Source organism: Pelobates fuscus, chromosome 1 (genome assembly GCF_036172605.1).
Source record: "Pelobates fuscus isolate aPelFus1 chromosome 1, aPelFus1.pri, whole genome shotgun sequence".
In the NCBI taxonomy this organism is placed as follows: Eukaryota; Metazoa; Chordata; class Amphibia; order Anura; family Pelobatidae; genus Pelobates; species Pelobates fuscus.
Window position 1 is genome coordinate 438,683,361 of NC_086317.1, and position 26,249 is coordinate 438,709,609.

Sequence of the window (26,249 nt, forward strand, 5' to 3'; positions counted from 1 at the left end):
GGAGATCTCTGAATACACAATGAGCAAATGTCTGAAGTTGGGCATTCTATAGTTACATGGGGTTCCTTAAACCCCTTGTTTAATCTATTTGGCTTTACTCACTATCTACTCCACAGTCACACACTGGAAGGAGAAACATTGGGCCTTTTTTTTATTTCATCATTTGTTACTTTGAGTACGGGTGTTTAAGTGCTGCTTTGTCACATTCGTCACCAGGAACCTCCCAGCAATACGCACATGCTATTTATTTGCTGGAAAATAAAAAATGTTGATCAATGTCATGAAATATGAGCCAATCTCTATATTAAAGAGATATTGCTTTTAGAAATGGTTATGGAGGCTGGAGTTTGTATGTGCAACGTTTCTGATTCAAACACTGCACATCCAGAGATATTTGCACTTAGAGAAAGTTACACCCCTAGCACACGTGACTTAGGCAGCCCAGAACTTTGTCCTAGGCTGCCTAATATCAATTCTGTGCAAAAAAATATGTCTGTTGTCTGCACTGGGACCGCTAAGTAACAAGGGAAGTCTAGCTCTTCCCTTCCTCCATGCTTTCCATATCAAAGCCCTCTCCACTGTCCCTGCCTCGCTACTTTCTTTAACAGTGCCCCCACTTTTTATTGTTTGTTTTATGTTTTTATTTAATTCTCTCTCCTGACTTCTCCTTCCCTCCACCTACCCCATCAGCTCTGAGTTAGGGGAAACAGTGGTGCTGGGTTCTAGGTAAGTTTGCTGCTTCTTTTAACAGGTTTTAAGCTAAAACAGAGGGTGGGCATATTTGGTCGAGCATTCAGCTTTACTTAAAATCATTCTAGTGACTTCAATAGCAAACTCTATTGATTTTTGTTTTCCTAATCTTAGTAAAACACAAGGCTAGCTTGGTGTGTTGCCTTCAATTTCATTTTCTAAACCAATTAGTCATGGTCAGTACAGACTCCATTGAAAAACAAAAATAGGCATTTGCAATTTTGGTTGATGCTTAGTGAATTTATTAAAGAGAATGCTCACTCAAGAGAGTGCTCACATCTTGTTAAAGCGGCACTGTCATGCCGAACTTACCTTTCCTCAATCTCTTCATCTTCTCCCCCTCTCTCGGGATCTGTTCTTCTTTTCTTCCTGTCTTCTTTAGTTTTCTTTAAAATCATAAGACAAAGTAGGGACTCTTTGTCTTATGGAGGATTCCTCCGCTTGACCAGCTCAGACCAGCGGAGGAGCAAAGTGTGCTTCATTTCCGCTGGTCAGAGCAATTTTCCCATGATCCCTAGCTTTCCTCCCTGTTCCCACAATGCTTCATGTCAGTATCGCCGAACGTCCTGTCACTTAGACAGAACGCCGGCAAAACTGCCGAATTGCATCCTAACAGAATGAGCACTGTTTCTCCATTGGTGTTAGGATGCAATTCGGTACTTTGATCGTATCGGAATTTCATTCTAATGAATGAAACTCCGATCCTATTCATTGCCGCGGCTGCATCTTGCTGCCGCTTAGTAGATAACTCCCTAATTCCCACGGTATCAGGGAGCTATCTACTAAAAGGCTGAAAGACCTAAATTGGTCTTTCAGCCAACTTTACTAATACTAAGTAAAGATTACTTAGTATTAGTAAATAATATGCCCCTACTCGCTATACCGCGAGTAGGGGCATGTCTAGTAAGCAGTGAGCAGCCTGCGGCTGCTCACTGTTAAAAAAAACAAAAAAAACTAATACACCCCCCCCCCCCGCGTGGGGGTTAAAGATGGGGGGGGACCTACTGTCCTCCCCCCTGGCCCCCACCCCTGCGCGGTGGGTGGGGGCCCTAATAAAACAATAAGGGGGGGGACCTACTGTCCTCCCCCCCAGCCCCCACCCCTGAGCGGTGGGTGGGGGCCCTAATAAAACAATAAGGGGGGACCTATTGTCCTCCCCCCCGGCCCCCACCCCTGCGCGGTGGGAGGGGGCCCTAACAAAACAATTAGGGGGGGGACCTACTCTCCTCCCCCCTTGGCCCCCACCCCTGAGCGGTGGGTTGGGGCCCTGATAAAACAATAAGGGGGGGACCTATTGTCCTCCCCCCCCTGGCCCCCACCCCTGCGCGGTGGGTGGGGGCCCTAATAAAACAATAATGGGGGGGACCTACTGTCCTCCCCCCTGACCCCCACCCCTGAGCGGTGGGTGGGGGCCCTAATAAAACAATAAGGGGGGGGACCTATTGTCCTCCCCCCGGCCCCCACCCCTGCGCGGTGGGTGGGGGCCCTCATAAAACAATAAGGGGGGGACCTATTGTCCTCCCCCCGGCCCCCACCCCTGCGCGGTGGGTGGGGGCCCTAATAAAACAATATGGGGGGGGACCTATTGTCCTCCCCCCCCGCCCCCCACCCCTGCGCGGTGGGTGGGGGCCCTAAATGAACCCCCCCCCATGAGGGTGACTAGGGGTCCCAAGCCCCTAGTCACCCCCCCACCCAAAACATTCTATCCCCTACCTACCCCCCTCACCCTAAAAATAGTGAGGGGGGAATAAAATAACTAACCTGTAAAAAAAAAAATTAAACTTACCATTTGACGTCTTCTTTTTTCTAAATTCTTCTTTCTTCCGCCCCCCAAAAGGCCAAATAAAAATCCATCATACCCGTCGCACTTTAAAAAAAAAAAAAAAAAAAAAACGAGCGCAAACAAAAATTAATCCATGTTCACCCATGGAGGGCACGCCGCGTACTGAGCTCCGCAGGGCGGGTCAAGGCTTGTAAAGCCTTGCCCCGCCCTGCAATTAGGCTTAGAACACACTGATTGGTTGGTTTAAGCCAATCAGAGTGCTCTGTGTCATTTTACACAGCGTGGGAAAATTCCAAAGAACTTTCCCACGCTTGTAAAATGAAACAGAGCAGTGTGATAAAGAATTAAAAATAGGTAATGTGGGGGGCTTAGGGGCATTTGGGAGTGACTAGGGGGTCGATTGGATGTAGTGGAGGCAGGAGGGGGGCTAAAAAAACAACGGGATTCGGCATGACAGTGACGCTTTAATAGGATTTGAAGCCAAACTAAAATTCAATGTTTCGTGAATAATGCCCCTAATAAACATCCTAGGGCTACCAGAGTGAAACAGTGATCAGAAACACCAGCGTTTAAAATAAGCTCGTATTTATATTTATGCATTTTTATTAATAATTTTCCCAAATGTCAGCAACATTATAGACATCATGATCGAATGTAAGTTTGATATTCAGACACAACAAATGCAGTTGTTTGTATAAAACTAGGAATCAGCATTTAGCTCTCATCATTTCCAGCCTCTTCCTCTGATCTGGCTGCTATTTAGCTGCACAGTACAGAGTTTGCCCTGTAGGCTCCTGTACAACACAGGAGAGAACAGGATTTGGCAACATTTACAGTTTTTGTCCAGGTGAGAAGCAGCAATTAAAGGGACACTCCAGGCACCCAGACCACTTCTGCCCATTGGAGTGGTCTGGGTGCCAACTCCCATTACTCCTAACCCTGCAAGTGTAATTATTGCAGTTTTTCATAAACTGCAATAATTACATTGCAGGGTTAACTCCACCTCTAGTGGCTGTCTACTAAACAGCCACTAGAGGGCACTTCCTAGTTTCTGGCACAGGAAACCTGTGCTAGAGCGTCGCTGGATGTCCTCACGCTGTGTGAGGACCTCCAGCGTCGCTCATTTCCCCATAGGAAAGCATTGAAATGCATTTTCAATGCTTTCCTATGGGGAGCGCTAAAGCGCTGCCGCGCATGCGCATTAGGTCTCCTCGGCCGGTGGGCGGGATCAGTCTCACCCACCGGCCGACGCAATGAAGAGGAGGAGAGGCGGCGGTGGAGGAAGCAGCGACATCATCGGGACATCATCGCTGCCTCAGGTAAGTTACTGAAGGGGTTTTCACCCCTTCAGCAACCGGGGATTGGGGGGTGGGAGGGAGAGGGGACCTGCAGTGCCAGGAAAACGGATTGTTTTCCTGGCACTGGAGTTTCCCTTTAAGAAGAAACGATGGTATGGTTGAGCTTTTCTGTTTAATTCTGCTTTGCATTCAATTTGGTAATCCTTTTAGCTGCTTATTGTTTATTTATTATCAATTATGTGTTTCTATACATTTGTATCTTTATGATAGCTCATGCATTTTTGGATATTATTTGCTAAATAGAGAAGTGGGGTAAGTATATAATTGACTAGCAAAATATAAGCACAAATAGAAGAATGCAGGGAAATCTCAAATTACACAAATTAGTTATTGTTCTTTGAAACTCAACTATTTGGACAAAATATGGAAATTGTAGATTATGCTAGCTTTAGTGTACCTATAATCTTAATTTTATTAATGACAGGAGGCGAATATTTGCTTAAGTCTCTCTTTACCAGAACTCCACAGCAGCAAAAAAACACAGAGAGTAAACAACCAATCAGAAAACAGTAAGGAGACCATATAACTCCCTTCCCAACATTCCATTTCCTCTTTCGAGCTGCGATAACAAACACAGTCAGAAAAAAACTTAACACAATATAACAATAACGGTCCATCCTGACAGAAATAACGGTTCTCGTAGGATTCTTTCAACCGAATTGAAGACCTGAACTTGACCTCATCTTGAGAACTTTACACTAAAATGAGAGAAACAGATTTGAAAATTGCGATTAGCCAATGAAATGTACGCATAAAGTCATGTAGCCACCTAGCATAATTTAGTAGAGAAAAAAACACCAAGTCTACAGATCCCCGCCCTAGGTAACTGAAAATACAGAAAATAAATAATCACCAGGGATACTGACCAGAGGTATAAATCTTTATTCAAATTCAACATACAAGAACAATATTACAACAAGGGTCGGGAACAAAAGGGTGGGAAATATTCGCCTCCTGTCATTAATTTTTTTTTTTAAATATCTTATTTTTATTTTTATTTAAGTTTTATGTTGATAACAACGGTCATTATCATATGACCCTGAAGCATCAAACTGGGATACAGAAAAAAGACAAGGGAAAATTGGAAACATGCATAACATTTAACACAGCCCATATACAGTAATAGTAATATCAACATCTTACTATGCTGTTATACCTTCTCCTTTTTCCACCCTTCTGAATGTAATGCACTCCCAGAGGAAAAAAAAGAAAAAAGAGAAAAGAGAAAAAAAAAAAACACACAAAAAGTAAAAAGTAAGGTCTATTTGCCATTATTTAGCACTGATGCATATTGGTCTCTTATCTCCAACCACTGGTGCCATCTTCGCTTATATAGGTCTTCTCTACCTTTTAATCGGCTTGCCATTTTTTCATAGATGCTAAAGGAATCAAATCTGCACAAGACCTCTGCTATTGTCGGTGCTTGTTTGTATTTCCATTTATGGGCTATTGAAATTTTTGTTGCAGTTAGACAATGAATAATCATAAATTTTTCTTCACGAAGCTGTGTGGGAAATATATGAAGTAAAAAGCACTCTGGTTTAAATGGAATATTAACCTTCAATGCTACCCTAAAAAAATTGTCAATCTCCTCCTCTGGTCAGTATCCCTGGTGATTATTTATTTTCTGTATTTTCAGTTACCTAGGGCGGGGATCTGTAGACTTGGTGTTTTTTTCTCTACTAAATTATGCTAGGTGGCTACATGACTTTATGCGTACATTTCATTGGCTAATCGCAATTTTCAAATCTGTTTCTCTCATTTTAGTGTAAAGTTCTCAAGATGAGGTCAAGTTCAGGTCTTCAATTCGGTTGAAAGAATCCTACGAGAACCGTTATTTCTGTCAGGATGGACCGTTATTGTTATATTGTGTTAAGTTTTTTTCTGACTGTGTTTGTTATCGCAGCTCGAAAGAGGAAATGGAATGTTGGGAAGGGAGTTATATGGTCTCCTTACTGTTTTCTGATTGGTTGTTTACTCTCTGTGTTTTTTTGCTGCTGTGGAGTTCTGGTAAAGAGAGACTTAAGCAAATATTCGCCTCCTGTCATAAATAAAATTAAGATTATAGGTACACTAAAGCTAGCATAATCTACAATTTTATAACATGACAGGAGGCTTCATATTTGCTGTTTCAACGCTCAGTCAGTAGAGCCAACGATGCATGTTCCGTCGGTCTGAAAGAAAACTGTCGGAAGGTGTCTTCTCGAGACCAGTCTGCTGAACGTAGAATATCGGATAGGGAAGACCTTGACCTTACCAGAACTTGTCTAGTAAGGTGGGTCTGGGGCATTCCGCCCTCAGCCTCTTCCGAACTGCCCAATCGAGGGGTTTGCGTACCCAATAATGGACGAACTGGGCCAGATGTTCGGGCAGAGACCACTCAGGAGACCGGGGGTGTCGGATGGTGCGTGGGTCGAATAGGGGTTCGCTGGTGGCATCCAAGAACACGTCCTCCCCAAGGGCGGTGTAGAGGTTTTCCGAGGTGGTCTCGCCGGCATCCTGTCGGTATGCCCATTCCTCCGATTCTTCCCCACCCGCCTTCGTCCTCTGAGGGGGACTGATCTGCCCGCCATTCATCTAAAATGGACAAGGGCATGGGGAGGGTGAAATCTTCCACCTCTTCGGGGAAGTATCTTGGGCGTGCCTGAGACGAAGCGGACGCCGCTTAGGTCACTTTGCAGGAGCCTTACCCTTCCGGGTAGTAGGCTCAGGGCCTGCACCCTTCCAGTAGCGCTTAGATGCGCGTGACTGGCTTCTGTCCGGAGATTCAGGGTCGGACTCAATCAGCGTGCGCTGAGCCTCTGATAAATCCCTATCTTGGGATGACTGGGGCATAGCGCGTGAGAGTGCTTTCTCCACAGAAGCGGCAACGGCCGCGTTGATCATCGCCTGCAAGTTCTCTTGGGTTGTAGCGTCCATATCTTGGCAGTAGCGTGACCCTGGGGTAGAAATGACAGGCGAGACCCAGTTAATATGAGAGCAATGTATGTGGACACAATTCCCGGTGTCTGCAGCATGGCCACAGTGGACCCCAGTATAAAACTCCCCAGTGAAATAGCTTAGGCCAGCGGCCGTCGGGGGTTAGGCACGGCAAGCGCCGGCTCCGTAATGGGGTACTGACAGGGCAGTCCAATCAGCAAGCACAGACAGAGCAGGCCGGTTAAATGGCACAGACACAGCAGGCCAATCTTATGGGCACAGACAAAGCAGGCCAATCTTATGGGCACAGACAAAGCAGGCCAATCTTATGGGCACAGACACAGCAGGCCAGTGATATGGGCACAGACTCAGCAGGCCAGTAATATGGGCACAGACTCAGCAGGCCAGTAATAGGGGCACAAATATAGTCGGTCAGCAATAGGAGCACAGTTAGTCGGACCGCAATAGCGGCACAGATATAGCAGACCAGGATATGCGGCATAGATATGATAGGCCAGGACATGTATGAACGCCATACCACATGTAGGAGCTCTTCTCTGCAATAAAATGAAGGATATGTCAGTCCTTGGGCCTAAAGCAGGATACTTCAAACCCACAGAGGGGGTAAATCTTAATTTTACCAATATATCCTAAGGCATAAGGTAAATGCCAAAGTGTAACAGTAAAAAATACAACTTTACATACAGTAACCTGCAAAAACCTAAACCTTTCCACAGCAATGAAAGGGTTATTAGCAGGAAGCAGCAAGGGGTGTTCCCAGACTACACACAGGCCTCCGGCCGTGGTCTATTGGCGTGGGACCCCCTTGCCGGCAGCACACCAGTGAGCCCGGCGCTGAAAATTACTAAACAGGCGGGGGAGGGCTCGAGAGCGTCAGACGCTCCCTTTTCCGCCCGGCGGACACATGCGGTCTGCGGATCGAGGCGGCCGCAACCTGCGGCAACGTGTTGAAGCTCCGGTCGGCGGGCAGAGAGCTCGATAGCGAGCGCCCCGCGACCAGAGCAGAAAGCACACACAGGACCGCTGGAGACTTACTCGGGGGGATCGGAGGAGGCAGAAATAGACCAGCCTCCAGACACCCCCGTGCAGGAGAAAAACCCGCACAAAGAAAAAACGGGTAAAGCAGAGGGGACAGTAAAAGGGGAGTTAGATCCCCAGAGGAAAAAAAGGCAAATAGAAGAAGATCAATAAAAGTCCCCAAATCAAAATACAATCAAGGAACATGCATAAAATATCATATACAGAAAATTATATAAAATCCCAAAGCCACCAACTAACGAAAACTTGCTTGCATTTAATTATGCATTTTTTCCATTAGAGTCATATCTAAAAACAGCTTGCAAAACCTGAAGTTCTCTTGTCTGAAGCCTTTATAAGCCCTGCCCCTTCTAACCCCATCCAACCTTTTTGAGGCTGTCCAATCACAGACTTCCAAATACAGCTCAATGAGTAGTCTTTGCAAAGCAGGTCCTCTGGACAGTTGCTGCCTCTTGAGTTTAGCTCAATTAAGTTAATGAAACCAGGAAGTAACAGGACTGGTTGCCTGATTGACAGCCAGCGGGTGTAACAAGGTTAATATATAAAATTGCCAATTTCTATTGATATCTGTACTTTTTGTAAAATTAAAAAAAAAGATAAACTCTTCACACATAAAACTTTTTAGCGAGCTAAAGTACATTAGGGTCTAGAGTGTTCCTCTAAGGTCATATCATACTGAGTTTTCTCACCCTTTCATTTTCTACTTTTTGTGTGTGTATTGTTATTTAATTAAATAACAGAAGCGAACCCAATAAGTCTGCCTCCATAGTGCAATTTCTACCCACACTGCCAGAAGGAAATCACTAACTCCACTAACTCCCTGTTTTCAAATGGATTATCCCACGATATATAGATTACAGGACCTACGGAAATCCCAAATAACAGTTAATGAATCTTGGTTATCACTTTTAATTGTGAAAGGTCCTCTAATAAATAACTGTATGCCGAGTCTCGCAGTTTCCGTGCAGCTTACGTGGAATTTCATCATTGAGGCACAGGAATTAAAAACAAAAGTTAATATTGCCACAAATTAGAGCAAAGTAAGGAAAATATTGTTTCAGATCAAAATGAAAGGGCATCGTTAGATGTTTGACGTTTGAAGTGACCAATTATTCTGTGCTCCGTTAGCAAAATAAATAGAACAATTCTTTGAAACGTATGATAAGTTTCAAAATTAGTTTCTAAGGCTGGAGTTAAATGTCTATGAAGTTCAATTTCTTTGGCCTTATTTTTTATTTTTGTAAAGTCTCTAAAACCGAAACAAATGTCATTGAAAGAGAAATTTGTAGCATTCCCCTTAGCGGCAGTCCTCTTTTTGAAGGTATTTAGTTCCAGTCTTTGAATTCCAGATTCCCTGTTGATGCAGAGGGGTGCAATATTTATATAATTATTATGTTTTATTAATATTTTAAATCTGTTGTTAATGAAACCAGATAGATTATGAATTACTTTCTTTTTTTGTCAATCTTTGTTTATTAGAATATTTTTCAAAGTATTAAGTGGTACAGAAAGTAGAAATAGAAAAGCATTTAAACAACACATTAAGGTACCTAAGTTTGAGTGAATACATCCTTCAGGCTGCTACCCCCATCTAAGCATACACATCAGGGGTTAGGCAGCTGGGTATTCACGTGCGTTGGTGGTTGGACTTCATTTTGCATGACCCCTAGTTTTCTAATTCGCTATGGTTTACTGCGCCTCCTTTGGAGGGTGTAGGCGGTATGGAGGTGTTACAGTCCTATATTTCAGCCTCTGTGGAGATGAGTTGGAATAAGGAAGAGGGATGGGGTAGACAAAGAGGGGAAAATAAACAGTTGAAAGGAGGAAGCCCCCCGAGGGAGCAGGGAAGAAAGTAAAATATTTACAAATGTAGTAGGCACTTTAGGTGCCCAATGGACAACACGTGTCTGCCCGGTTCACTGGGGACCACCAATATTAGGATGGCAGTCCAATCAGTGCCCGTGCAAAGGTTCGTCACTCCTCCCACGTTAGCATCCCCTAGGGATGCGCAGCCAGACGCCCGGACTATTCCCCTTACCCGGTTTGTCTTATCCAATTGTCAGGTGCTAGTTTCAGCCATGTCGGTTCAGTCTCCCATCCCGGTAGTCCCAGCAGGTGTGTAACCCCCGGTCCAGATGTCATCAATCAGGTGTGGATGGATTATGACTTACTTTCACCCCATTTAACTTTAATTCTCTCCCCTCTCCTGTAACAACTTAATTTTCACTCTCCATGTTTTGTTTTTTCACCATGTGACTGTTACTCTCTCGTCAACTTTATTGACCATATCCCAAGCTTGTTGTATATTTATAGCTTGTCCCAAGTGTGGTATTATTATAATTATTACTCATATTATTATTTATAAAGCGCCATCTAATTCTGCAGTTAAAATTAGAATTTCTATAATTGTATATTTTTTTATTGCATTGACGCTTCAAAAATGTTCCAGCCTAGTTCAAAGGCGTTCTATTCTATTGCTTTAAAGCTTGTTTACAAGAAATACATTATCCATCACTAATAAGAACACAAGGACTTCTACAAAAATAAATTAACAATAGCTTGGAAAATACCTTGACATAGCAAGTATATCAGGTTTACAGCTATTAACAGCCTAAGCTCCAAATGAGCTCCCCTATTATTTCAGGAACTGGTTTACATAGTTCCCATAGTAATAGCAGGTCCATCAGGCTAAGTTAATTTAGTATAATTTAAAATACAGGAGTGGCCAGTTATGAAGAAACTCAACTTGTATACAATGTGGCTTATGACTCTCTTATTCCATTATGTATGTCTCCTGGAGTAGAAATAGATGGAGTTCTATGCTTCATCAAAGATCCATAATGCCACCTGTGCAATATTGTTGTACACCAAGTTTTTATTGTTACATTATACACCATCATATATTGGTCTGTAACCTGCTTTATGTATAGTATTTATTATTACTTATGGTGATAGCCAACACAAGTACCAGTGATATAAGTTTGTATTTTTTGAAGGGGGATTTAATATATGCTATTATATGTAGAACTGTACAAATAGAAGAGGGCGTGTGGGAATAGTTAAACTATTCCCGAACGCCCTTTTCTATTGTACAGTTCTACATATAATAGCATATTTTAAATCCCCCTTCAAAAAATAACTAAATATCTAAATATAACTAAATATCAATATAATTTAGTTCCACTAGTATAATATGGCTTTTATCTTCCTTCTTATCTTAATTCACTCAGAGGGATATATATCTTAACATAGTCACTAAAACAGCTGTATATTTCTACTGCATGTTCCAAAACAGCTTCCGGATGTTCCGATCATTAAACGTGCATATGAAATATACAGCTGCTGTGTTGTTTTTTGTTTTTTTTTATTGTCAAGTTCTATTATCTCATCAGCGCATTTTATTATTGATTATTTTTGTTTATAAAGATATCAGGTGGACTTTATAAATATTGATTGAAAATAAAATCTGAGCAGGTCAAATTAAAATTAAAAGAGCGTTGTATGAATAGTAATAGCTAATTTATTGCGGTAAAACAATAATTAAAATGTTGTTTCAAACAGGTCCAACGCTGTTAAACCTGGCATCATGGCAAAGTAATGGCAAAATTGTATAGTTTGTTGTTGTTTTTTTTAGCTGATGTAACTTTGCCAATTAATAAAAGTTTCCACCCGGAAAGCAAATTAACGCTAAATAGGAAATCATAGAAATTGCAACGGGATTTGCTATTTATTAAATTGCTTCCTAGTTTCATAGCCTGAAACAAAACCATGTGGAGTAAATCCCAGGTGTAAGGTGTCACTAGGAAAATGGTGCCACACTAATTAACCCATTCACTGCAGTGGAGAGCAATGCATTGTGCTGATCTCCCCATTGGCAGTGAAAAGGAAAGTAATGCTATTACATGAATACATGATGGGGTCTTTGAGACCCCAGCATGTAATGAGACAGAACTGATCATATCGTATCTAATATCTGCAACACTCCATTTCCTCTCTCTGATCACCACCTCTTATCATTTGCTCTCAATTACCCCCTCACCCAACAACCTCGGCCTAACCCCCCTCAGCTCAGGAGGAACCTTAACTCTATTGACCTCCAGCAGCTGTCAGCTGACATTGATTCACAACTGCTATCCATCCCTTCCCTTTCCTGTCCCTCACTGGCCATATCCACATACAACACTACCCTCACATCTGCCTTGAACGCTGCAGCCCTGCTCCAAACATGCACCTCGAGGAGGACACGACCCCAACCTTGGCATTATAAATCAACACGCTATCTGCAGAGTTGCTCCCGTTGTGCTGAACGCTCCTGGAGGAAGTCCCTGAACTCCTTGTCTTTCCTCCTCCTAATACTGATCCTCCTCTCTTGCTCTCCCTTCAAGTCAGTGATATCCACATAAGTCCATCCCTGCAAGTCTTGGCGTCATACTTGACTCTGGTCTCACCTTTGAGTCTCACATCCAGTTTGTTGCCAAGTTCTGTAGGTTCAAACTCAAAAACATAGCCCGCATTCACCCCTTTCTTACGCAAGATGCTACCAAGGAGCTTGCCCATGCTCTAGTAATTTCCCGCATGTATTACTGTAACCCTCTCCTGATTGGTCTCCCCAAAAGCCATATTGCCCCGCTACAGTCTGTAATGAATGCTGCAGCTAGACTGATTTTCCTCTCTAGTCTCTAGTCGGTCCTCTCACACCTCATCCCTCTGCCAGTCCTTACATTGGCTCCCTGTATCCTATAGGAGTCAATTCAAAGTGCTAACCCATACATTTAAAGCACTGAACAATTCTAGCCCCTCTTATATCTCTTCATTGATCCATAGGTATGTCCCTCCTCGTACCCTCCGCTCTGCCCGTGACCTTCTCCTGACCGCTGCTCGCACCCATATGGCCAACTCGTGCTTGCAGGACCTCTCGCGGGTAGCTCCTTTCCTATGGAATAGCTTGCCTACTGCCATCAGACTCTCCCCTAGTCTTCAATCATTTAAGAAGGGCCTTGAAACCTATCTCTTCAGGAAAGCTTATGGCCTCCCAGAGTAATCTCTACCTTACAAACCTGTATCTTGCTCTCTCCTATGGGACAGTGCTTTGCTCTCTCCTCCAGCTCTGCTTCACTCCCACCCTATTTGATATTCCCTGTCCTAATGTTTCTAATACCCACCTCCTATAGTCTGTAAGCTCGTTTGAGCAGGGTCCTCTTCAACCTATTGTTCCTGTAAGTTTTCTTGTAATTGTCCTATTTAGAGTTACATCCCCCCTCTCAAAATATTGTAAAGCGCTACGGAATCTGTTGGCGCTATATAAATGGCAATAATAAATAAATAAATGCAAAATAAATATCTTTATTATATAGAAATAATTAGTATTGAGAAAAATATGGTACATTTTACAGAAACAAAACCGGGTAATATAATTACTCCAACCCCTTCCTGCATGCAGTGGGCTTTTGGTTGGAGGGTAGCTTTTTAAAGTGGCATTTATAATGGGATTAACTCATATTTAACCCTTTGGGGATTCTAGTAAATGTGTCATTTCACTGGAGGAATATTATAGTGATTTTGTTAAGGGGTTAGAGGATATTAAAAGGGGCCAGAAGACTGGTAGTGATGTCACGAACATAAAATTTTCGGTTCGCGAACGGCGAACGCGAACTTCCGCAAATGTTCGCGAACGGGCGAACCGCCATAGACTTCAATGGGCAGGCGATTTTTAAAACCCACAGGGACTCTTTCTGGCCACAATAGTGAAAAGTTGTTTCAAGGAGACTAACACCTGGACTGTGGCATGCCGGAGTGGGATCCATGGCAAAACTCCCATGGAAAATTACATAGTTGATGCAGAGTCTGGTTTTAATCCATAAAGGGCATAAATCACCTAACATTCCTAAATTGTTTGGAATAACGTGCTTTAAAACATCAGGTATGATGTTACATCGATCAGGTAGTGTAAGGGTTACGCCCGCTTCACAGTGACAGACCTACCTCCCCGTTTAACGCACCGCAAACAACCGCAAACAGTCCATTTGCACAACCGTAAACAGTCTATTTGCACAACCGCAAACTCCCCATTTGCACATGTTTTAGTGCAAACTAGAGTATGCAGTGTATGTAGAGTGTGTGTAGAGTGTATGCAGTGTGTAGAGTGTGTGTAGAGTGTGTGTAGAGTGTATGCAGATGCAGTGTGTATGTTGTGTGGAATAAGTTCTGCCACTTACCTGTCCCTCCCGTCCTCCTCGACTGGTGGTCCGGTGGCACAGCATCACTGGGCAGTTTAGAGGGGCCCAGTATTCTTCATGCTCGTTAATAAGACTATCTACCCGAGTTTCCCATCCAGCAGCAGCAGGGTCCTCTGTTCTCGCGATCCGCGAAGCGTTGCTATGGCAATGTTCTTGCGATCCGCGAGAGCGTTGCTATGGCAACCCATGGCAACGCTCTCGCGGATCGCGAGAACAGAGGACCCTGCTGCTGCTGGATGGGAAACTCGGGTAGATAGTCTTATTAGCGGTCGGTACCTTTACACAAGACACAGGGCGGCATTTCGCCGCCCCTGCGAAAGTTCGCCCCAGGCACCCCCCTAGTGAGTGGTACCCGGGGCGGACCGCCCCCGCCGCCCCCCCCTTAGTACGCCACTGCCTCTATATACAGAGTAACATGGCTCCCTCTATATACAGAGTAACATGGCTTCCGTCTATATACCGTGTAAACATGGCTCCCTCTATATACAGAATAACATGGCTCCCTCTATATACAGTGTAACATGGCTCCCCTCTATATACAGTGTAACATGGCTCCCTCTATATACAGAGTAACATGACTCCCTCTATATACAGAGTAACCTGGCTCCCTCTATATACAGAGTAACATGGCTCCCCTCTATATACAGAGTAACATGGCTCCCTCTATATACAGTGTAAACATGGCTCCCTCTATATACAGAGTAACATGGCTCCTGAGCTGCGGGTGGGGGCCCTATAAAAGAATATTGAGGGGGACCTACTGGCCTTCCCCCCCCCCCGGCCACCCCTGCGCGGCGGGTGGGGGCCCTAAGTTACAATAAGGGGGGGGACCTACAACTGTCCTCCCCCCGGCCCCCACCCCTGTGCAGTGGGTGGGGGCCCTAAAAAACAATAAGGGGGGGGAACTACTGTCCCCCCCGGCCCCCACCCCTGAGCGGCGGGTGGGGGCCCTAAATGAAAATCCCCCCTCCCCCATCAAAGGTGACTAGGGGTCCCCAAGCCCCTAGTCACACACCCAAATAAAAAAGCCCCTACCTACCCCCCTCACCCTAAAAAATAGTGAGGGGGGAATAAAATTACTACCCTGTAAAGTAAAATTCAACTTACTATTCAACGTCTTCTTTTTTCTAAAATCTTCATTTTTCAGCCCCCAAAAAGGGCAAATAAAAAGCCATCATACCCGTTGAACTTAAAAATAAAATAAAAAACCTGAGCGCAAAAAAAAAAATTAATCCATCTTCACCCATGGAGGGCTCCGTGCAGACTAGGGTATTAACATATACCCTATTGTTACAATTGTTACTTGAAAATCATGAGGAATGCCGTTGGGGTACCTCATGCTCATTTGTTATACCTCCATGCACTACAAAAATAAAGAATAAAATAAATAAATAATAAAAAAAAAATTTATGCAGCTTCCAAATGAATCTAAAATGGATGCTGTCCAGGAGGTGGGAGGGTCTGCTAGGGAGGGTGTGCTGCTGATTGGCTGGAATGTGTCTGCTGACTGTGAGGTACAGGGTCAAAGTTTACTCAATGATGACGAATAGGGGGCGGATCGAACCGCGCATGTGTTCGCCCGCCGTGGCGAACGCGAACACGCTATGTTCGCCGGGAACTATTCGCCAGCGAACCGTTCGGTACATCACTAAAGACTGGTAGTCCCCTGGATTTAGTAATACATGGTGGCCTGGGTGCTAGATCTGGCTCTTTATACGATTCCCCCATTCAAAAGCCGACCACCTTAAAGAAACGTTGTCCACTTGTGGGATCCATAACCCATTTATTTTGGTCAAACAGGCACATATTTTGACTTATTGTTTTCAAATTGTTAATTATGTACTTTAAATATAGAGAGATAATCTGCATTCTCAGTGTCAGAGCTTCCTCTAATTACATGTTTGTTTGTTTGCTTGTTTTTTGCAGATTATCATATTTTTAACTGCAAAGTTGTGTGCTGCTATAATTTACAGACTTAAAACATTTTCCCAGTGTTGTGCAAAGCCTGAATATACGCTGGGAAAATAGGTCTACTGGCTGAGCCGAGTTATGTTTGGAAGCCAGCCTTTAAAAGAAAATCAATGTGAATATAGACTGTATATTTATTTTGTTTTTAATTTACAAGAATAAATATTTGTATTATGTTATATATATTTATTGTCCTTTTATAGGGCTAAGCATACTTATCACAAAACACTACTGGAGCAAGTTCAAGAAGTCGAGACCAGGTCTAAACAGATGGGAAAGGCTGTAATGCGGGATTCTAATGGAAAAAGGTAAGACAATTCATATTAATACAGAACGTTTAGTTTTTCACATATTTCATGTTAATACAAACATACACAACAATAGCAGAATTTGTTATTGTATAATCTTAACTTCCTGACCATAACCCTTTTGTGAGAACAAAATTTAATTTAAAAACCTCCCATTCACAGCAGCTCCGAGAGTTTGTGAGAACAAAACATTTCCAGAATGCCATCCAATGAGCAAACACAGAATCGTCAATTTAATTTCCTGTCCGTAGCTCTATAGCTTCCGTTAGCAACAGGCTGCTTTTTTTTATATATAGCTTTATGTTAAAAAAAAAAAGAAAAAAAAAAAAAAGATTACCTAGATATAAACTGATTTCTAGATTTCTGAATGTGGCAACTGGGCAACTGCCTTCCTATTGAGTTTAGCTCCACAGAACCAAACTACCAGGATGCAACAGAACAGTCTGCCTGATTGACAGCCGCTAGAAGGGTAACAAGGTTCATATGTAAAAGTGCACATTTATATGTCTTAAATTGAAATCGGCACTTTTATAAAAAGAAAAAATAGGACACATACTTCACACTTGGGGAAACAGAAGTACGGTACTTTGTGTTTGGAGTGTTACTTTGAAGTTGCAACCTTAGATTTATAAATCTGCCTTGCTAGTTCTGTCTTCATTGTATAAGACTTAGAGCATGCGCTGTTCTAAAATATGTTGTAAAATATGCTAAATTTGAAATGAATTGTAAAAAATTAAATTCTGCAATTGATAACCATAACCTTACACAAAGGTAAATAAATGGTCATTGTTATAGCAAAGCCAAATGGGTTTATTTACTAAAGTCTGAATTGGGGAGAATTCAAAGATACTTTCAAATTTAAGGCCAAAAGAGCTAAAATGGAAGTATTCTTCGAGTTATTTACATTTTTAAATTGCCCTTTTTTGGCCTGAAATTTGGAATTCACTGTGAATTCACTTTGAATATCCCCCCGATCACACGTTAGTGAACAGCATAAGATAGAACATGATTAGCAAGACACATTTTCTCTAAACCACTTGCAACTTTTAGCCGCATTCCAAGAATAATAAGAGTGTCTTGACTTGGAAGGAGTAAACACAATCCTTGGGAAAATTAAGTATTAGATGTGAGGTCAGAGTAAATTAAATCATCAAACTGACTGTATGTGACCTACATGAGAGTCGGAGTGTTTGAACCGCTCATAATTGCATTTAATGTTTAAAATCAACACTTCCATGAGTTTTCGTGACTGATTGCTTGCTTCCCCCTGCTTTTGACTGTATTGCCTTTATGAATCTCTGCGATTGTGTTTTTAACATGTTCCACTTAGTCGTCTTGTGCCTTCATTTGCAAAGGAACCTCAAACCTGGGTAATCATTTTCAGTGCTTCGTATTTATTTTGCTGTATGTTCAACGCAGACTTTCATTTATATTCTTCCGTGCAGATCTCGCTTATACTTAACAAGGCATGCATTGAGATGATGTAAGCAGTCCACCACTGCTCAAAGCCCCATCCCCTCTGTAGCCGTTTGTTTTCTCCCCTCCTAATTACTGCCAGATTTGCTGGGTGGTCCATCTGTGAAGTAGATAATGGTGGAGTGCTTAAATCATCCAGAGTTTGCAGTGTGTGTCATGGTGTGGCCTCTTGAGTGTTCTTCAGAATTGCCATCCCTTTCATCTGTCCTACTTGCTTCTTGGCCTCTTTCACACCTGCTTCAGTCCTGCATGTCTCTAGGGAAGGTGCTTGCAGTTGGAGCATTTGAATGGTCCACTGGGATCCTGCTTTAAATTTTGTTTGTGTTTTAAATCTGTGCCCCCACTGTTCTCATGGAGTGTTTATCTATATAGTGAGCAACTCCCTTCACAGTCCTGCTGGGTACCCCCTACCAATCTTTTTTAATATTTCTGTTTGCCCAGCATGTAACTAAAACCTCATTGTGTCATACCAGTGAATTGTTGGTATACGCCCGTCGTGTTAGCGTTAATATATTTTTATAAAAAATAAAGAAAATCTATTATTGCCAAGTGCCATTTTTGGTGTGTGTGTTTTGTTATGTTTTGTTTGTGGTAATAAAACACAATGTTTTAATGGTGTTTATGTTTTCGTGTGTGATAACCAGCATTATAACTGTGCAGTGTATGGAAATGTATTCAGAGCATTTAGAAACACAGCGCGTTATGGGAAATGTACATAAAGCACACATTGTTGAAACTCTGAGGAATAGGACATAATAAGATGTAAGTCGTGTCATGGTAAAATACAAACAGTAATTTATTTCTCTAGGTTATTTAGACATATTGCGAAATTAAATTAAACTATATGCAGATTTTAGTTATGGCAATATTTGTAAATTTACATTATCATAAATATATTTATATGCTGCACTTTTTATCAGTGGGGGGAAAAAAAACCCTGATTTGAATTCTTTGTTGTGTTTGTCATAGAAGGCTGATATAACACTTAAATTCCAGCGTCATCTTGACATGGGGTCACTTAATTAACCTGGTCAATGTGGAGAAACAAATCAGGCGTGACTGAGCAGCCTTGGTTTCTTATTAGACTTGTAAACAGCGGGAAAATATGGCTTGGCGAAACCATTTTCCCCCAAAATAGAATTTATTGTGGGAAATCCATATTTTGGCCGAATCTTTTTGGTAAGCGAGATTTCGATTCGTAAAACCAAATGTAGAAAAAAAATGTTACGAAAATACACCAATCAGTGTGCTGCAAAATATTATCTATATACTTTGCTGTGCACTGATAGGAGCATTTTATCAACCTTTTGTTCACATATCAAGTGAGAAAAAGTAACCAATAGAGTTAGAAATAGGAGGAGCCATAAAATATATATATTATCAATATTATAATATGTATACAAAAAGAATTATAAATCCATACCGATCGCTGCCTTGCCCTGTGTAGACGTGTCCACAATATTCATACAGTTCACTGTGAATGCAGGCATCATACACACTCATGCGCAAGCTGCCTTAGCTCCGCCCCAACGTGAACAGCAACCTCTGGTTGCAAGAGAACAATGGAAACAAATCTATCGCTATTATTAATGTAAATATATTCGCACACACAAGGCAACTACGGTTGCCAAAGTACATTACAGCACCACAAGTAAAAACCGAATGCTCCCAATAAAGATATAATTGAGGGCACAAAACGGAGGAGGACGTGCTTGACACAGCACTTGGGGAGGGATGAGGGGTAAGTTAATTACTTAGTTTATATATTGCTAAATGTTGTAAAAAAATTTTTATTGTCCTGATGAAAGTTCTCTATGGAACTGAAACAAGGCTTGTTTGCCAAATGATTGAATTAATTGAATAAATTGATATTGGAGTTGAAGACATAGCTCTGGTATGGATTTATAATTCCAGACACTGGATTTTCTTACTGCTCCTCCTGTTTTTCCCTTAGTTGCTTACTTCTCACGTAAAGGGACACTCAGGGCCGGCCTTAGGCCTTTGGGCGCCCTGTGCGAAAAATCTTCACAGCGCCCCTCCTTCCCCTGCTCCATGGCGCCCTGTGCGGCTGCACAGCTCGCACACCCCTAAGGCCGGCCCTGGGGACACTGTAGGCACCCAGACCATCAGCTCATTGAAGTGGTCTGGGTGCTGTGTCCCTTTTGTACTTAGTGCTGCATTGTTAAATATTGCAGTTCCAGTGTTCTCGGTGGCTGTCTTCCAGACACTAGAGGGCTTCCGGAATCGTAACTGACCTTTAGTCCGTTATCTGATACTGGATGTCCTCATGCGCATGCGCATTAAACCCCCTGCATGCGCATTAGACCCCCTCTCGTCTCGGGGCAGAGGGGGGGGTGGAGCTTCTACCCAGCGCCAAGGGACATCGGCGCTGGGATAAGGTAAGTAAATAAAGGGTTTTTAACTGGGTAGGAAGGGGCGCAAGGGAGGGGGAAGCAGAAGGATCGATAGTACCAGGAATACAGCGTTGTATCCCTGGCACCACAGTATCCCTTTAATCTGTCAACATTCAGTAGCTAACCCTAGCTCTGCCATATGCCAATCAGGACTGTCCATATGAGCCTCAGAGATTACGCTTAGGCAGAAATGTCCTACAATGGTTTTGGACAGTTGCCACTCTCGTACAGATCTTTTAGAGAGCTTTTTTCAGTGATGTGGGACAAAGGGTCCCAAATAATCACTGTTACATTGTATTCAGTACTGTTGGAATCCTCTGCTATTTCTACTTTAACCGTGCACATTTAGCTAAGAGAGAAAATATCGGGGACTAAGTGCTGAGAATTTATGTGCGTTACATACTTACCTGTACTGATCCCCTCACTCTCTAAGGAGACGTATTTTAAAGAATTCTAAGGCCAAAACCCGCTACACCAGGACTACAAGAAGATAATGGCAGAGATAACAGATGTATTGATAATTGATATACATATATATAATGTCATAAAATGTCATAAAACATTACTACAACGGTCACTACGAGACACAGCCTAGCGAAAGGAGTAGCCATGTTATGTTGATGTTTTGAATAATTCAGTTAGTTTCATTGTGAAACAAGAAGGTAAAGAAAGAGACACAGAATGGTTGGTGGGAAAATTTCAGAGCACAATGCAGACAAAACCAAGCCAAGAGCATTATGGAACTCAGCACCTATAATACTTTGTTGATTCTGAAATTAACTTAGGTGATCTGGTTATTTTTATCCTCGGTGCTCGGAACTCATGTGTGGAAAGAGGTGAACAAACAATTAAGCAATGCCTTGTAATTACATGTTCTAGCTGAGGCCCTCAGATTACCTGCTACATTGTATGTGTTTTTGAACTTGGCATTACTCTGTGGATTTTGCTTAAATCAGAAGTGGGGGGTTGTTAGCTCAGATAAAAGAGCATGTTTTATTCACTTCCATGTCCCTTGGCTAACAACATACGAGAAGAAATGTCTTCATTATCATTTTTCAGTTAAATAACCCTCAAAGTGATCTCACATCTACAAAAAAGAAAAAGGGGAGACACAAAAAAGTGCTCATACACCTGGTTTTTAAAGAGGAAGTGTTTAGAAAATCAGAACAACCTTTTAAATCCCAAGGCAAACAGTGCCTATTTATACTGTAGATCCTCAAATAGTGTGCTTTAAGTACGTGTTCATCAGTTCTCAGACATGAGAGAGAATATTTAACAAGAGGTTTTTTTCCCCATTATTAACACCTGTTTGTATTTGTTTGTTAGTTTAACAATGTCTGAGCTATTATTGAACTACTCTTTGAGATGAAATAATGGATTGGCAATTCAAAGAAGGGCTGATCTTAGTAGCAAAACCCATCCAGAAATGTTTTGTGACCTTGTAAAATATACCTGGGAGGGAAGTAGGTACATATAGACTTTTTACATTTACTGATAATTAAATACATCTATTTTCTATCACAAAATACCCAGAAAAGCTTAGTGCACACACTAAGTAACCTATTAAAATATTCCAAACACCACACGGAAACATATGGCCATTTAGTTATATGGTCATATTGTATTCACCATAGGGTTAACGAACCCGCAATTACCAGTTCCTGCTCAACCATTAAAGGAACAGTTTGGGCACCATAGCATCTTAAACAAAATTAAGTTGTTATGGTTCCAGGAGGTTCCTTGTTCTCACCTTAAGGGGCTAAATCGATCCAGCAAGTGTTCCAGCATCAAATCTACCTGTCTCCCTGTCCTTACATTTTCTCAAAATCAGAAAACCAGAAAATTCTTGCAGAATCGGACCTCGGCACCGCTGATTGGCTGAGAGTGGTCAGCTGATACCATTCAAGAAACTGTCTTATTGGCTGAACATTCTAAAAAAATCAGCAGCACTGCTGCACAATTCTGCAATAGCCTTCCGGTTTCCCAATTTGAGATAACGGAAGTACAGAGAAGCAGATAGATTCAGCACTGGAACACAGACTTTAAGGATCAAACCATTTGAGAACAGTTTATACCCTTTAGGTGAGCCAGGAACCTCCTGGCTTCAAAACAACTTCATATAATGAATATTTTATGGTGCATGGAGTGTTCCTTTAAAGGACACAATTGCACTAGGAATACAAATCTGTATACCAAATACTATAGTGTCCCTGTCCCTAGCAATCTGGGTGACTTTAGTGGTCCTTTAGTCAGTACAAGTAACTGTTAGGATGCTCCAGCAATTGGCACCCAATGCTACGGAATCCAGCAATCTCTAAGGGCTCAATTACAATCTTGTTGCAAACTTTTTATCGGTCAGCTGCAACTTGCTAAAATGCCTGTCACTCCTTTACAAGTAGCAGCTGCTCACCGACTGACAAATTTCACAGGAAGTTAGCGGCTGCAGCTACTGAAAGTCAGCTCCCATTATTGTTTATGGGGGGCCACCACCCTCTACCCAGTGACTGGCTTTTGATTGGTTTTCAACTGGCTACTCATTACCAGCTGCCACTAACCCCCAATGCATAAAGGAACACTCTAAAGTTGAAAATACTAATACTATCTTCTTAGATTCAGGGCCCCCTGTAACTAAAAATAATGAATCAGTTTTAATTACTTTTAGCCCTCGTCATTCCATTTTGGCATAGAGAAGCATTTGGGAACTACTGCATGTGTGACAAGCAGGGCCAAGAAATGTGAAGGTGGGGGGCAGCAAAATGCATTTTTGCAAGTTTAGCTTACACTACAGGAACACACTGCCCCCCACCCCCTTCCTTGCCCCCTCCTACAATGTAATGGGTTAAAAGGAAGACCTTTTTTTACTTTCCTAAATATAGCGTCAAAGTCACATGGTGCTGGGTAGGGTTCCTCCGCCACTGACGTCAGACAATGGGGGGAACCTGATGCGCAGGCACAGCAAAAAGCTGCACGTGCATTTTGCCTTCCTTATAGGAAAGCATTGAATCAGCTTTCCTATGGGGGTTGTTAACACGCTGGACATCTTTATGTCCACTGCACCCAGTCCACTTAAATGAGATGAGGTGGTCTGGGCGCCTACAGTGTCCCTTTAAGCATCCAATGTTTTCATTTTTTGTAAAATAAATGTTAATTGTCACTGAATAGCATACAGTAAAAAAAATGTCAGTTTTGTCATTTTTGTAATGTATAGTATAGCACTGTAGAATTTTATATGGCAAAATGATTGGCACTGTAATTGTTTTAAAGTTTTATTTAATTCCACAGGAGATTAAAGATATAAACTCAGTGGGAAACCATGTCCCCGGAGGATGCACAAAACCTCTCAGACATACAGTCTTCTTGTTAGCTAGCTATTTACATTAAACTGTGCTCCTTAAATGTTTAATTTTAGATAAGGCCAAACTGATCTTTTGACAGATGTGTGCGTACACACACCTAATTGGTTTAAATTGAATGATTGATTGGAACTCCTTATATAAATCAAAAAACAAGAATTGTTTGTTCATGAAGAATAAAGTTTTTCGTTCAAATGTTTGCAAACATTGTAACCTTTAGTTACAAATACTTCATCATATCCCTTTTATCATATTTATTTGCTTGTGCTCCTTGCCAGACGTGTAGTGGATGTCAATGTATCACTGGATAAACAGAATACAAAAACTAGAATTAGTCTCTTTTTAATTCTGAGAAAATAAAGATTTATTTCCACACTATTATGTTCCTGTCACTCAAGAGGCATGTAAATAAATACTGAGCAACAGGACATTGTTATTTGAAACAGTCACTGCGGAGCCATGTACATCTTAAGCAACAGGACATTGCTGTTTGCTTTAAATAACGTTACAAAAAAGGATTATCCTCTCTTTACAGTTTAAAGGAAAGCGATGTTAAAAGGCATCATTGTTAAAGTGAAACACAATTTTTAATATCCACAAACTGTACGTATTTAGAGACTGTAATGGGCTGCAAGAAACCAATTTTACTGTGACATTATTTTTTACACAATCAGAGCAGCTGGAAGTGAATTTTTTTTCAGGACCCATTAAAATATGTCAGTACTGTGACGATAAAATGGGAATTGCCTGCTGCTGGTCCTGAAGATGTGAAAAAGGAATAAATTATGAAGTTATCGCACATCTTAAAGGGATAGCCTACGTAACAAAGCAACTTTAGCTTAATGAAGCAGTTTTGGTGTATAGATCATGCCCCTGCAGTATTACTGATCAATTCTCTGCCATATAGAAGTTAAATTATGTTTGTTTCGGTTTATACGTCACTTGCTACACCTCCAAGTGTTGTGACTCACACAGCCAACGTAATAAAAATAAAAATAAAAATCAATCAGATGTGACAGCATTGTGTGTTTACTGTAGAAGTATTTATTAATTGAACCTTTAATCTTTAACAGGAGGCTCCTGCAGGCTTTTGTCATGAGAAAATAAATTCTAAATTAAACAGACTGCTATAAAAGAAGATTAAAAATCAGATCTATTTTTGCAGGAAATGTGTAGGGAGACTCTGTAGTTCACATGCAGGGGTGTGTGACTAGGGCTGCATGAACAAAGTGATTTAACTCCTAAATGGCAGATAATTGAGCAGTGAAACTGTGGGAACACGAGCTGTACACCAAAACCACTCCAAAAGGCTAAAGTTGTTTTGGTGTGTATAGTGTCCCTTTCACCTGTATGTGCATTCACTATGTAATTTAACATTTAATATTGTTGGATAACAGCTATTGAAATGATTTAATATTTTTTTTAATAAAATGTAATATTATTAAAGGTTTTAATATTATGAAAAATATTTATATTTCATAATATTTAGATTTTTTTATATATACATATATATATGTTTTTATATATTATATATTATATATATATATATATATGAATCATTTTAAACATATATTCAAAAATATTAAATCATTTGAAAATCTGTTACCCAACAATACTTGCACATACTGCGGGGGTAAAATCTCCAAACCCTTCCCAAAAGAATGTGGAAATGATTTGTGTCCTACAAAAACATGGTAATCTAGTAGCCATATATTAAAGAATCCCACTTTGTATTTTTTTGTATGTTCATGTTTTTCTGCTCAAGCCTGTGTGTGGTTCCTGATAAACTTTATTTGTTCTTTTCTATAATAAATGTATATGTTAAATCTCTGATGGTCCACATGTGAACAAAGTTCATATAAAACAATCCAATATGACAGGAGATAAAATAAATGCTACTTATCAAGTAAACGTCATAATGTAAGAGCAGAAGGGCCTGCCCTGAAAAGCTCACAATCTAATAGATGAAATAAGGAAAACCTAAGAAGAGTATAACATGTACTGTAATTAGCGTTAAGCCTGTAAGAATGATTATAGGCTTACTAAATATATGATATCTGACTCATCAATCACTGCACTCCATATGCTAATCAATACCTAGTGAAAAAAGGGTCAAAAATCCATCTAGACATTCAAACCTACACATTTTCTTTGCGAAATCTAAAATTAGTTTAAAACACACATACAATGTTTCCTCTTGACTTATACCAGCTTCTATTTATACAGGCTCTGGAATTTGCAATATAACAAGTTGACAGCTATGTGCATGAGAACAAACGTTTTTTTTTTCAGCAAGCTTTGCAATCTTCCCCATTGCACTTAATCATACATTACTGACATCTCTAACATGGTGGAAATAGGTAATCTTGGTTGAGGGCGAAGTCCTGATGTTTGGTTCCTGGGTTGATCCTACTTGGATGTGATATTTTTTTCTCTAAGAATGTTAATTTCATTATTCCAGTGAGTGTGCTATATGTTACTTCTAGCATTCGTGATTACATTTCGAGCAGGGTATGAAATTAAAGGGACCTGCTTGTTATGTACAATATTTTAACACATAGTCTTAGCAGTGATATTATTTGACCATCACCTACCCCTTCTGTTCCCAGAGCCAGATAGTCTCTA

General features: G+C 41.3%; 1 protein-coding gene across 2 annotated transcripts in view; it reads left to right on the forward strand.

The window, feature by feature from the left end:
* ATP8A2 (ATPase phospholipid transporting 8A2) overlaps nucleotides 1-26,249 on the forward strand; it is a 673,473-nt gene that overhangs the window by 596,462 nt on the left and 50,762 nt on the right. For both annotated transcript variants that reach the window (XM_063429614.1, XM_063429623.1), the window contains exon 35: nucleotides 16,277-16,381. In XM_063429614.1, the coding sequence (XP_063285684.1) occupies nucleotides 16,277-16,381 (105 nt within the window). The remainder of the gene's footprint in view (nucleotides 1-16,276; nucleotides 16,382-26,249) is intronic.